This window comes from Cenococcum geophilum, assembly GCF_001692895.1.
Source record: "Cenococcum geophilum 1.58 unplaced genomic scaffold K441scaffold_8, whole genome shotgun sequence".
Taxonomy (NCBI): Eukaryota; Fungi; Ascomycota; class Dothideomycetes; order Gloniales; family Gloniaceae; genus Cenococcum; species Cenococcum geophilum.
In genome coordinates this window covers 604,227-618,451 of record NW_027137566.1, presented here as the reverse complement: position 1 = coordinate 618,451, position 14,225 = coordinate 604,227, and the positions used below count along the sequence as shown (strand labels likewise).

The 14,225-nt window shown below is 40.2% G+C and overlaps 2 protein-coding genes across 2 annotated transcripts; both read right to left on the bottom strand.

Annotated features, from left to right (window-relative positions):
- Positions 1-1,242: 1,242 nt before the first annotated feature.
- On the bottom strand, positions 1,243-1,464 carry K441DRAFT_545657 (uncharacterized protein; the record flags this gene model as incomplete). The annotated part of the gene is made up of 1 exon (XM_067642821.1): positions 1,243-1,464. A coding segment is annotated over one exon (222 nt), but the record flags the coding sequence as incomplete, so codon positions are not given.
- Positions 1,465-11,452: 9,988 nt separating this feature from the next.
- K441DRAFT_545068 (uncharacterized protein) lies at positions 11,453-14,012 on the bottom strand (the record flags this gene model as incomplete). Its single annotated transcript, XM_067642792.1, has 3 exons — positions 11,453-11,899; positions 11,947-13,531; positions 13,594-14,012. 3 exons carry the CDS (start codon positions 14,010-14,012, stop codon positions 11,453-11,455), a joined length of 2,451 nt encoding a protein of 816 aa, XP_067507419.1.
- Positions 14,013-14,225: the final 213 nt, after the last annotated feature.

Here is a 14,225-nt window from a genome sequence, read left to right as displayed (position 1 = left end):
ATAACCTATTTACTAAAGGACCCTAAGTAGTTAGTAAACGGATGGGTGACTAAAATAATGATATAGTTGGCGTAGCTTTAACTTAGTTAAATGGCTCTAAGCAATGCTCCTTTTTAGCTATTAAAGAAGCAATTAAGGGTGACCCTACTTACGTACAACGGGCACCTAATTATCTCCCTGGATAAGCACGTTCTTAAGGTTGTTAAGCTTAACGCCTAATCTATCTATATCTTAGATGTAGAATAGGAATAGGGTATTTGTAGGAATAATGTGGAAAGTGATATATCCTAATAGGGTTTGGACCTTAATTATACCAAAAGAGATTGTAGTACCCTTACCAAAGCGGATTGTATATTAGCCTGCCGTTAATTGGTTAATTTAAATAGATCTATTAAGCTGCTAAAGGGCTTAAACTTAAGGTTCTCCTGCTATAAATACTCCTGCGGCTCTAGTATCTGGCATAATACTATAGAAGACGTTCGCCGAGTATCTATTATTAAAGGAGAACGCGGAACTTTCCTTTAGCTTATTAAAGATATCTAACTTTATAATANAATNGANCNTAGATTGGTTATTAAGNANAGNAATAGTTTATATNCCATTTACCTNACTATATTTAGTAAAGTATTAGTTAAAAAAGTAGTCTTTAATTTCCATATCTATAAGGAGCTATTTAGCCTTATTAACCTTACCCTTAAGATCTTCTATACCTTTATATTAAACCAGGAAGCTTTAAAAGTAGGCTATAGTAACCTTACAATTTCTAACGTTTTATACACTCTAGCGGAACTTATTATATACCTCCTTTCGTCTATTAAGGGGGTGCCTAGTTAACTAGTAATTTGGCTTCTTATAAATATAGCACTTCTTCTAACGATTGCTCCGAAATGAACCTCCATAATTACCTTATAGTTAACATTAATTATACCCTCTGCTATATCCCCTACCGCGGCCACTATATATTTAATCGGTCCAGTTATAATCGTATTAGTTAGTTAGGTTAATTAAAGTAGGTTAGGGTTAGGTATTAAATTACTATACTTCTTAAGAGCGTAAAGCTATGCCAATAGAGGATCTTAATTAGGTATATACTCCTTTATAAGTATTTGCAGGATTAAAGAGAGTAAGGTTATATTCTTTAATACCTTAGCATACGCTAATAACTTAATCGCGTAGGCTGAAGTCCTTTTAATATAATTCGGATAAACCACGCTAAATTATCTAAAGTTAATTAAAGAGCTTTTAAAGATAATTAAGCCAAGAGACACCTAGGTTTATAGTAATAATTCTTAGGAAGGTAGTCTCTCTCCACTCTAATATATACTGCTGCTTATTCTCTTCTATTTTAAAGTAGCATCTTATCTCATATATTATTTGGTTAAAATTATATCCTTTTCCTACCAAACGATTATAATAGAAGGTACTGGCGCGGCCCTTAAGTATAACGGAATAGGCGTTATAATATTAGTTAGGTTCTAGTTTAACCTTTTAGCAATAGTTATAAAAGATACGCAGCTTTAAATTAAGGATATTATATAGTTCCCCGCTAAACCTCTTCTCCTAGTCTAAATAGAGCTTTATAAGCTCTATAAGCATCTTTAAGGTGCCTTTAAGCGGTATTAGGCCACATTAAAATTGTATTAGAGATTAAGGTGGGGATTGCTTTATAGGCTACAGTGGAGATATAGAGCCCAATGGAACACGGCGTAGTACCTAGTCTTACTCTAGTAGAGTTTAAAGGTTATTAAATCGCGAAGTAAGGGGGTTTTATACTTACTCTAGAGTAATAGAATTAAAACGTATCTCTATTAGTATATTATTTAGATTCCATTATAAGTTAAGCTTCCTTATAGTGCGTAGTTAGTGCTTAATTTCTTATAGAGTCTATTTATGCTCTTCTTTTGCGTTAATAACATGCTCCTAAATATTATCTCTAATAGCGCCCCCATCTATAGGGATAAATACTCCGTTCTCCTAAAGGAAGTTATAGAAGTCTTGCATGATAACCTTTATCGCAAGAGCCTATGTTTCCTTTATCCATCTAACAAAGTCCTTCTTTATACAATACTAAAGCACAGTATCGTTATATTCGCTGTCTTTATAGTATACTATACAGTATAGTAAGAATCCGTTTAGGTCCTATTGTTCGGCATTTATAGGGTCGATATCTTTATACTATATCTCCAGGTTAATGTCCTTCTCGTACTTCTTTAGGTAGGTTAACGCCATAATTAGTATAGAATTAACGGGGTGTCGTACGTCAAAGGTAGGTAGGGTTTTCGGTTTTATAGAATCTCATAGGTTTGCTGTCAAAAGGTAGGCAATTTAAGATATTGTTTAACGCGTTTCGGACGTTAATTTAGGACCCTAGGTTTAGTAACACTTCTAACCTAGAGTACTCAACCAAATCTTTGTAAACGCAATTGTTCTGCGTAATGGACGCAACTTGGTATCTCCTAGTACTTAGTAACACTTCTATTACTAGTTTTCCGCAAGTCTAAGGTAGCACAGTATCGCCAGGATCTATTCCATATAAGCGCATATAGCATCCCTATATAAGACTGTCTCTTCTATTCGAAGACCTAGCTGCTCTATAGTTAACTATGTATTCAACCACTAATCAGTGTTGGTAACATAGGGGAAATCACCAATACTACTCGAGTAGATACAGTGATGGAAAAGCTTTGTTGTATTAGATAGGGGAGGGTGAGGAACTTAAGGTTCCTCACCGCGCTAGTGCCACGACGGCACGTGACGGCAATTTGCCGCACGTAAGGGCAAATTGCCTCATTCCCGACAGGCGCAGTATTATATATTTAAAGGACCTTAGTCTCTACTTAGATAGTTTTCTTCTTGTTTATACCAATTTAATAGCACGAGTAAGTTAGATCCAGGGGCACGAAATACGTATAATATTGTATGCTCTTTTAGATAATAGTAATTATCGATTATATAAAGCAGACTACATAGTCTATATACTAATACACCTCCCCCCTAATTAGTTAGTGCTTTATAAGTGCACCAGACGCGTAAGTAAGTAGTTAGTGCACTAAACGCGTAAACGCGTACCTGGTGTACTGAACGCGTAAGTATACGGTTAGTACAACAGGTGCTGTAATTATACACTAGCGGTACTTAAAAAATAAAACCACCTATATATAGCCTCCGTAATTGCTTTAATAAAACCATAAAATATAAAGGAAAATATATAGGAAATCTCCTCTAAGGTGCCGTCTAGGCTGCCTTCCAAACGGTGCTTTAAGCTAGCTATAAGTCCTGCTTACGGTCCGTAAAATAAACCATACGGCCTTTTAATAGGCCATAAATTAGATTTTAAGGGCCGCTAAGGCGCTAGTACTAAGTAAGCTAATAGTAATTTTCTATCCCGGGGATAGAAAATCGTAATTGGTTAATTTAACTACCCTAGCAGAATATGTTAGAATTTGGCAGGTTACGTAAATCTACTAAGTTCTATTACAGCTTTCTACTGTTTTCCACCTAATAGCTTACGGTCCGTAGAATAGGCCGTATAATAAGCTATACAGCCTTCTAACGGGCCGTAGGCGTACCGTAGGTACTCCGTTAGTCCCGTTTTACCTATTTTATAACTTTTAAGTTAAGCTTATTCGTGTTAATTAGGGTTTTAAGGGCTTAATACGGCTTTGCCTTAGTCATAGCGTCTACTAAGTTATTTCCGCCGCTAATCTATTTAACCTCTATAATTTTACGTTGTTTATAGGCCTAATATAAGCATATTAGGTCAACTATAAGCCTCTTTTTTTATATCATACCTAGTTTAACTAGGCAGTTATAAAGGGACTTTAAATCGGTATATAAGACTAGGGGTAACTGCTCCAATTATAGAATCTTCTAGACTGTTAATTTAATTGCGACTACTATATTAAAGCTATAGGCTAATATATATAGTTTAGAAGCCAGTACACTGCGGGTTACTTATTTGCATTTAATTAAGAACTAGTATAAAATATTTACATCCTAATTACGGTCTGTAAGTATAAGTATAAAGCTAATTTGTAATAATAGGTCCCTATTATTAGCAAAAAAGGCGTCCGTAAATGCCAGTAAGCTAAGGGAACTTAGGTCTAGTGGTATAAAAGTAAGTCCCCTTACTATATTATTAATTTGCCACTAAATACGCTTATTAAGCTGCTTAATATTTTCTTTTTATAGATCTACTGCCTAGGCCATAAAGGACAAATTATAGGCAGATTTGGGTTAATAGACTGTGGCAATATAGGCGCCTCTTGCACGCTATATAACGTATTAGTCCTTTATATTTACGGTCTTATAGGTCTTTTCGCGGGAGCTAGTAAGGTCCGTAGGCTTTACTATAATAGGCTTTAGGTTTTAAGCTTAGCATTCCTAAGTTAGCTTAATTAGGTTACCCTTTTATATAATTAGGCCTCTATTAAACTTAATTAGATTCTACTTAGTTAACTACTTTTACGGCTTTGCTAAGAACTTGGCCTTTTATAGTTTAGTTTCTTTAGCGTCCGTAAAGGTCTAGTCTACTAGGAATAGGGTATTATTTATTTAGAGTCCAATAATACCAAGGCCGTTTAATAGGCTATATAGGAGGCAGGGGTTATAGGTCTACTATTCTATTTTAAGTCTACTAATATAGTGCTAGTAATACGTCTTAAACTAATAGTTTTTAGCTTCTGGTACTCCGTATAGGGGTTTTATAACCCATAAAATTGTTTCTAGTTGTAGGTTAAGCTTATAGGGTAGTTGTATAAAGATATCCCTACTTAGGTAGGTGTTAGACTATATATAGGCTTATAAGATATCCCGTAAGTATAGGGCTACGGGCTTAGTTTGCTATAGTCTAGGCATAAGTGTAAGTATAATCCGTTAACTAACTCGTTAAATTGTAGGCAATTACGTAAGGACTAAGTTCTTTCCCTAGTTATTATAAGCTTGTATAACAAGCCTTAACTTTTTAAAGGCTTTATTAGTACTAGGGTGCTTAATTTCGTTAATAAAGTATAAGTTAAATATACGGACGCCTTGCGGAACGTCTTTCTCCGTTATAACTATAAAGACGCCCTTCTTAAGTAGTCCGTTAATCTCTTTACGTCGTAAGTCTATAAAAGGGGTTTCCTATACTAGAACTAATATATTTATAGGTGGAGATTGCCTTACGGATATTCCTATGGAGGTTAGGTAATTCTCTATTATAAGGTTTTTAGTTACGGGGTGCTTTTAGAGGCGTCCTTAGCTATACTTTATGGCAGGTTTAGTAGGTTTAGTGGGTTTTTAGAGGACTTTTAAGGTAGGCAAGGGTGCTTCTAGTTCGTCTAATTCGGCAGTCGCTTCTGGTTTGTCTGGTTTAACATCATAGGTATTTTTGGGCTAAAAGTAGGGTTTTATAAACGTGCTTCTAAAGCTATTTAGCCCGCTAGGAAGTTATATATAGCATATCTCGTTTTCTACGGCTAGTAGACAATAAGGTCTACTCTAATTGCCGCTTTTACGCCATATAAGGACTTCGGAATTAAGCGGTAGGTTATATACTAAGGTTGTGTTTAGTCCGTTACGGTAGTATAGGGCGCTATTAACAGCTTATTTAGCCTATAGTTTAACTATCTTAGCTATTACCTTCTATATTACGGCTGCTCGTTCCGTAATAGATAGGGTAGGAGGGTTTAGGTTACTTATCCTTAGGTAGGCTCCGTAAACTAAAAGGGTGGGTACTAGTCCGTCCGGGCTAGTAGTATTATTAACGGCTTTTACGGCTATCTATAGGGCCAGTTCCTTTTAGATATTCTTATATTCGTCCGTAATAATCTAGTAAGCTTTCTGTAAAGCTAAGTAAGCTTACTTAATAAGCCTAACGGACTAATACGCCTTAACTAAAACAGCTTTTATTAATATAGCTATAGCCGTAGTATACTGCTAGAATTCCTTACTAATAAAGTTCCTACTGGCGTTATAGGTAATATACTTAGGGGGTCTAACGTACGTATTAATCTAGCAGGTCCGTAAAATATCCTAAGTATACTTTGCGGATATATTTTACAACTAATAGGCGGCTTAGTAGCGGGTTGCCTTATTAATTATATATAGTACTGGACTGCTGTTAATGTATATAATATCTACGTACACTAAATAGTTGAAGTTAAGATCCTTATAAAGGGTGAACTTAAATCGGCCTAGAGAACGTCCGTATTTCTAGCAGTAGAAGCAGTATTTAGTTAGGTGGTTAATTACCTTCCTATTAACGTCGTCGTGTCTAGAGCATTTAAGGACTTTATATAGTTTTTCGGCTAATAGGTAGCCAAAATGGCGGTATAGGCGGTAGATCTTAGTACTAGTAAGGTAGTACGGGTTATAGTTAAAAGATTCCTAAATATAGGTCTATAAAGTCTCTCCCTATATAAGGAACCGGTGTTTAAATCGTTATACAATTAGTAGGGTAATATGCTTGCTTTCTAGGGTAGTTGCGGGGCCAATTAGGGTGTCCGTAATGTTGTTATAGTAGACCTATAACCTATCTATATCCGCAAGGTAGAGTAAAAAAGGGGTATCCGCTTTTACTATATGGAAGTTAACTAGGCTAATTAGAGTTTTAACTTTAACTAATCTAATTAATGCGGTTAAGCCAATGCCGAATTAGACGTTTACGGCCCTAGTTTATGTAGTATTAATGTCCGTATTATTATTTATAGTGGTCTTATATATAAGGTATTATCCGTAACCTATAGTAGACTTCTTAGAGGCACCTATATCAATTATAACGCTATAGAATTCTTTAGGGGTATAGCGTTCTGTGGTGATATATATAAATAGGTCCTATTCGCGGTCTATAACGTCCGTAACGGGTTTAACGGGTATATTTATAGGCTAGTTTTCGGGTATAATTAAGTATATAAAGGAGCGGTTAGCTAATACGGTCGTAATATTAAAGGCTTAGTTATTCGTAAAAGGTCTAAAAGTAGTTAGGAACATCTCTAAGGTCTCCTATTTTTAAGTATTTAAGTTAAAGTCAATTATAAGGGCTTCCATTAACTTGTTAGGAGACTCCTCCGCTTCCTCTTCTTTGTAGTTTAAGATAAACTAGTTAATCTAATTATTGAATCTTTTCTTAGACTTATTACGTTCTTTCTAGGTATACCTTATAGACTAACATCCTTCCTTACCATATATAAAGCACCTCTAATTAGTTTGTCTATAGGGGTATACTTTTATATAGAAGTTGCTATAGGGGTTACAGGTAGGACCTAGTCAATATAGGTGCTGCTAGTAGTAGCAGCGGTCTGTAAAGTAGGCATCTAAGTTAGTTTGCGGATTTTATAGGTCTGTAATAAAGGCTTAAGTACTACCTAGCGGGTTTAAGGCTTTGTACATTATAATAGAGGACTATAAATCGTTAATAAGGCCAGCTATAGTATCTATAGGCTTATAATAGGCGTATTTACAGAGTTCTATTTTCTAGTAAGCTATAATAAGTTTATTATACAGGAAGTTATCCATTTAAAGCTTAATATTAAGACCATGCTATAGGTGGCGGAGGTCTTTAATAAGGATTTACAGGCACTCTATAGTCGATTTTTTAGTATTCTTATCTATAACGGTCCGTAACTTAGTTGTATTCTATTAGGTAAGGATATTACGCTTATATTCTAGTCCTTTAAAGTAGTTGTATATGGCTTTATATAGCTTATTAAAGGGAATACCAAAGGGGTTACTCTTAAGGTTAGTGTAGTAGTAGTTAAGTACTAGGCCGCGCAGTATAGTAGAGTAGGCTTAGCTAAATTCCTATTTAGGAATATTAGCCTTCTAGCAGAGGTCCGTAAAGATAGTTAGTTTAAAGTTAAAGTTATCGTTTTTACTGCTATACTTAGATTTGTTGGTATAGAGCTTGGCTAGGTTAGCTAGCTCCTTACTATAGGTCTTTACTTAGGTAGTTTGCGGATCTATAACTTAAGTAATAAAAGAGGTTTAGTCCGTATTTTAGTTTATAGGGGTATTATAGTCCGTAATTTAGGTTACGGTAGTATTATAGTCCGTAACTTAAGTATTAGGTATACTTTAGCTAGTAAGATTAATTCTAATACTACTTAGGTTTATAAAACAAATTTAGTTAAATAGGTTAGCTATAAGGCTAGAGATTCTATTAAGTTTAAAGGAGGTAAAGAGGTTATTGGTTTTAATGTGATTTAAGATTTACTCTTTAGTCTATTCTGTTTGGTCCTTCTTATATAGTGTATTATATAGAGACCGTGCAATAGTAACTCATTTGTCCCTTTTAACCTATACGCCTTAGTGACGTAAAAGGGTTTATAGGTTATAGATAGCAGTAGGGTTGTAAGCCTTAAAGATATCTTCCGTAAAGTCCGTAAAGTCTTCCTTATATTACTCCCACAGGTCGTTATTTATAAGCTTAAAATATCCGTATTTAAGGATTTTGTATTTAATATAGTTATTAACATTAGTTATAGATATAAGGTCGACTCCTTAGCTCCATTTCTCTTAACCTTTATTAATCTACTTGCTTATATCTGCCATACTATATAGTATAGTACGTAGCGGGTAGAAAAGGTCTTATAGTAGTCTGTAAAGGCAGTTAATAGGTCCGTAACAGTTTATAGGAGGGTAAGGGGTTTCCGTAAGGTCTTATAACGGTCTGTAAAGGTAATTAGCAGGTCCGTAATAGTTTGCGGGAGGGTAGAGGGTTCCGTAAAGGTCTATATTTACGTTTATAAACTTCCGGTAAACTATACTAAGACTTAAATAAGTATATAGAGTTAGTAATAGTCCATAATCCCTAACTTCCGACCTTCTAACAGGTTGTACTAGGAGTCTAAACGGGTGGTCGCTATTATATATCGCTTGGTAGGAGGTGTTAAGTAATTACTAATCTATACGCGCTTACTAATTAGTATTTGTACCAATTTTATAGCACAAGTAAGTCAAATCTAGGGGCACGAAATACGTATAATATCGTATGCTCTTTTAGATAATAGTAACTGTCGATTGTATAAAGCAGACTACGTGGTCTATATACTAATGCACCTCCCCCTTAATTAGTTAGTGCTTTATAAGTGCACCAGACGCGTAAGCGAGTGGTTAGTATACTAAACGCGTAAGTACGCGGTTAGTATAACAGGTGCTGTAATTATACACTTCTTTATAGTAAATCTTAGAATATAATTAGAGTTAATCTATTAGGTAACTACTCTACTAGTTATATTTATATTGTTAACTATTTTATACCTATATACCTAGCCCATTAACAAGTCCACTGTAGTATTTCCTATAAGGCTTTATTACCGCGATCTAGGCTTATAACTATTAAATAAGCGACTTAATTATAAATGTAGCCCTAAAGACTCTATATATATATAAGGTAGGTAGTAAGAAGATAATAACAACGATGCATAATTGCCTCGGTAGACAGCGCTTACAGTCGGCAATAGGTAATGGAAATAGGTAGTAAGGTATACGATATCAAGAAATAAGGTAGTAAGTCACGAGGTGTTGGAAGCTTTAGTAGTCGGTTACAGCTTTTATTAAGCTTTAGTAGAGCTCTGTATAGGGCTCCCCCTAAGCCTTATTCCGCAGAGCTTTTATAGGCTTTATATCTATATAATATTACTTATCCTTAGGATATTTAGATAAAAGTGGTACCATTTTAAAGCGCTTTATAAGCTCTATAAATATATACTAATAGAAAAATTATTTATTTAATATTGGGGGGCGTATTATAAGTGTAAGTATATTAGGGGATTTTGCTAAGACTATCCGGATACTATTAGCTAATAGGTCTATTATCCGAGAGGGCTATCTGGCCTATCCTCCAAAAGTACGCGCATGATTACAAAGCCTTAATCCTACACGTACTTTTGATTCGGCAGAACCCTACTAGGGGAAGGGATACATGGAACAGTGTATAACTATCCCAGAAGATACTAGAAATCAAGTGGCAATCATAGACTACTATAAAGACGTATGCTACCCTTGACCCTCTATGAAATAGAGATATGAAGAAAATAATATATTATGAATTAGGCTATTACAAACCTACTACTGATCTGTATGATACTATTTAGTATTATATAAGCTTTGACCCTTGCTTAAATTCAAGATACGAAATACCGCCTGATGAATGTCCTAACACGATAATTCCGTTCCAAACAGCCACATCAGTCGCTCGATAGTCTGGTGGAAGCCAAAGAACCTTTCCTGACCTTTCTACTACCCAATCATTCGACACAAATAGACCATGTAACTGCTCTAACGAATCTGATGATGTGTCAAAAGTGACCGTCTCGTCCCTTGACCCTGACACGACTAGCTCGCCGTCTGGCGAGAAGGCTACTGATCTGACCGAATGGCCCTCGAGCGTCTGCAGCGCCGCTCCTGTAACGGCGTCCCGGAGCCCGACCGTCTCGCCATCTGACCCTGATACGACCAGCTTGCCGTCTGGCGAGAAGGCTACTGACGTGACCGAGCCCGAATGGCCCTCGAGCGTCTGCAGCGCCGCTCCTGTCACGGGCGTCCCAGAGCCTGACCGTCTTATCATATGACCCTGACACGACCAGCTTGCCGTCTCTGGCGAGAAGGCTACTGACGTGACCGAGCCCGTATGGCCCCTCGAGCGTCTGCAGCGCCGCTCCTGTCGCGGCGTCCCAGAGCCTGACCGTCTTATTCATCTGACCCTGACACGACCAGCTTGCCCGTCTGGCCGAGAAGGCTAGTACTGACGTGACCGAGTTTGAATGGCTCTCTCGAGCGTCTGCAGCGCCGCTCCTTGTCGCGGCGTCCCACAGAGCCTGACCGTCTCGTCATATGACCCTGACACGACCAGCTTGCCGTCTGGCGAGAAGGCTACTGACGGTGACCAGTCCGAATGGCCCCTCGAAGCGTCCTGCAGCGCCGCTCCCGTTCACGGCGTCCCAGAGCCTGGACCGTCCTGTCCCCTGACCCTGACACAACAGGCTTGCCGTCTGGCGAGAAGGCTACTGACCTGGACCGAGCCCGAATGGCCCTCGAGCGTCTGCAGCGCCGCTCCTGTCACGGCGTCCCAGAGCCTGACCGTCTTATCATATATGACCCTGACACGACCAGCTTGCCGTCTGGCGAGAAGGCTACTGACGTGACCGAGCCCCGTATGGCCCCTCGAGCGTCTGCAGCGCCGCTCCTGTCGCGGCGTCCAGAGCCTGACCGTCTTATCAATCTGACCCTGACACGACCAGCTTGCCGTCTGGCGAGAAGGCTACTGACGTGACCGAGTTTGAATGGCTCTCGAGCGTCTGCAGCGCCGCTCCTGTCGCGGCGTCCCAGAGCCTGACCGTCTCGTCATATGACCCTGACACGACCAGCTTGCCGTTCTGGCGAGAAGGCTACTGACCTGACCCAGCCCGAATGGCCCTCGAGCGTCTGCAGCGCCGCTCCTGTCACGGCATCCCAGAGCCTGACCGTCTTATCATCTGACCCTGACACGACCAGCTTGCCGTCTGGCGAGAAGGCTACTGACCTGACCGAGTCTGAATGGCCCTCGAGCGTCTGCAGCGCCGCTCCTGTCGCGGCGCAGCGCCGCTCCTGTCGCGGCGTCCCAGAGCCTGACCGTCTTATCATATGACCCTGACACGACCAGCTTGCCGTCTGGCGAGAAGGCTACTGACCTGACCCGGTCCGAATGGCCCTCGAGCGTCTGCAGCATAGCGTTCCAATTTGCTTTCACTTTCGGTTTCCTTTTGATCCAAGGTGGGATATACTCCTCAAATCGTCTCCGAACGATACTCTTCTCTGGGGCAAAGACGAGGGCCGAACAGTATATTTGGAGGGGTGCCTGTTCAATCACTGATCGGTTGTGTAGGACGAATCGCTTCGTATCGTGGACGAACGCCAGTAGACTGGGACTTTTATCAGCCTTGGTATAGATTAGCCAGGATTCTCCAGCATACTCTAAAGACTTACTTCTAAAATGGACTGTAAAGTTGTAATCATCGTAATACTCTCTGATGTATTTCTTAAAAGACTCATAGCTTCAAGCCAATGAAGCAAATGCGCTTGAAGGAAGACGTGGACCTGATCTTCGTCATAGATACTTCTTTTGCTCTGCTCCAAATGGTAGACCCAGTAACGACAAGCATATTGGACTTCTGCTGGCAGGTAGATATCTATAACTTGACTATCGATCTCACTTCGAAGCGCTCCAGGTCTCTGTAGGTTACAAATGTTCTTCTTAAGATACTTGGATGTCGCCATTAGTTGAATGCACCTGCCGGCTATTATCTCGTGTGTATTTCTTCCATCTACCCAGAATGGGCTTTTTTCACGTTTCAGGGGATCGAGAAGGAAGTCCCGGAAAGAAAGGTGCAGCAATCTCACAGGGTGAGCTTGGCTGGTAGGAATGCTGAGAACAGAGTGTAATAAGTCTAGTCTGCAAATAATATCATCCTCTGGAATACGAAGGAGGCTTGCTAATGAAATGATAGAGAGCGGGCTGGCAAGGATGACGATTGCACCGACTACTTCTCGGAACTCCCTAGCTAGCTTCTCCTTTTCTACTTCGTCTTGTCCAACAAGCAGCTGGTCCAAAATTGGAAGGTACGTTCTATCGAGTTTCGACGCCTGACTTGCCGTTTGGTACTCGAGAATAGTGGCCAGGCGCTTTTTCGGGTCCCATCTTGGATCTCCAACAAAGCGACACACGGTCGCGGCGAAAATGAAAAGAGGAACCGCCATCTCAACTAGAACTTTGATGTTCTCTCGTCCGGGCCAATCTATAGTTAGCGACCGGTCGACTTGTATTTTCGTAAGCTCGTAATGTAGGAATGTGGATATATCGTGCTTAATCGTTGCCCGAGATATTTCGTGAAGAACCAGATCCTGATATGTACCTCTTTCCATGTTCTTGAAGCCAAGCCGAATGGGCAGCTCTGGCCTACTAGTCACAAAGATTCGTAGATACACCGATGTCATATCCCGGAATTGCGATAGAAGAAGAAGAATAGCTTTTATATCTTCTTCTCGTTCACATTCGTCCAACGCGTCAACCACAATGACTAGTCTCAAAGCTTGCGGAGAAACGCCTTGTATCCTAGATAGAGGCTGAAAGATAAGCTTCTCGAATTGCTCCTTTAGAGGCTTTGCCGAAATGGCAGGGTCGCCGTCGATCGCATCCCTGATGAATGGGCTTAGACTAGGTACCTTAGTTATTAACTGAGCAGCGATGGTAGTGAAGAACCTGGCTGCGTTGCCCCGATCGCCTTCGCCTCTCTTGAAGAAGAAGCTACCTCCTAGTTGGCCTTTGTCGGCGAAAGACTGGGCAACTGTGCGGGAGATCGTAGACTTTCCAGTACCAGCCATACCATTTAGCCAGAATATACATTTGCCTCGCGTATCTTCCGCCCACTCCGTGATCTGCAGCCGCAGGTCAACCCTAGTATTCGAAAGGCATCTTGCATCGTGCTCATCGAGGTGCGAGTCGAAAGCTGCGCCATTTGCAGATGGCAGTTTAGCTAGGTCAATCTTCTGGTGTATGCCGAGAACAAGCGCACTAGAACCGTTAGCAATCACAGCTTACAGGATAGGAAATAAGGATTAGTAACCTAAACCTACATTTGATCGACTTGTAGAGCCAGAGAGATTGTCTGCTTGCACCTTTCGAGATCGTTGATAACCTTTTCCACCCCCTTGCTCTCGAATGGCCACTTTAAAGCTCGAATTCCGAAACGGCTCATAATCTTCCGCGTCTTCCCAGAATGCAGTTGTGTATCTAGTTGTGTTAGCTGTGAGAAGCAACCCTTAAGCGCATCTTGTAGTTTCTGGGAAGTCGAGAGCTGCGTGTTGTCTGGCCTTTGGAGCAGCTTCTCTACTGCTCGAAGCAAATCGGTAACCCTATTAACTTCTCCTCCAAGGCGTTCGATATCGGCTCTAGCATGCTTGACGGCGAGGGAGTACTGGACGCAAAGTGAGGCGACCTTCGCGGACAGTTCTACAACTGCGATAACGTTTGCTGCGACCCCAAGGCCCTCCATTATGCAAGCTGGCAACTAAGTAGCGGGAGCGAAAATGGCGGGGGAGCGGCAGTTTGCTGCCCTCAGTCACTCCAAGCGTTTTAGTTAGGATGCCGATGTGATAAGTATCGCTGGCTTGCCATGACACATCTAAATCGGACGTCGCATGTGGAGGGAGGGTCCCGTCGGCATCATGAGGCTAGGGTGCACGTGCAGAACAAGTAGCCGAATTCG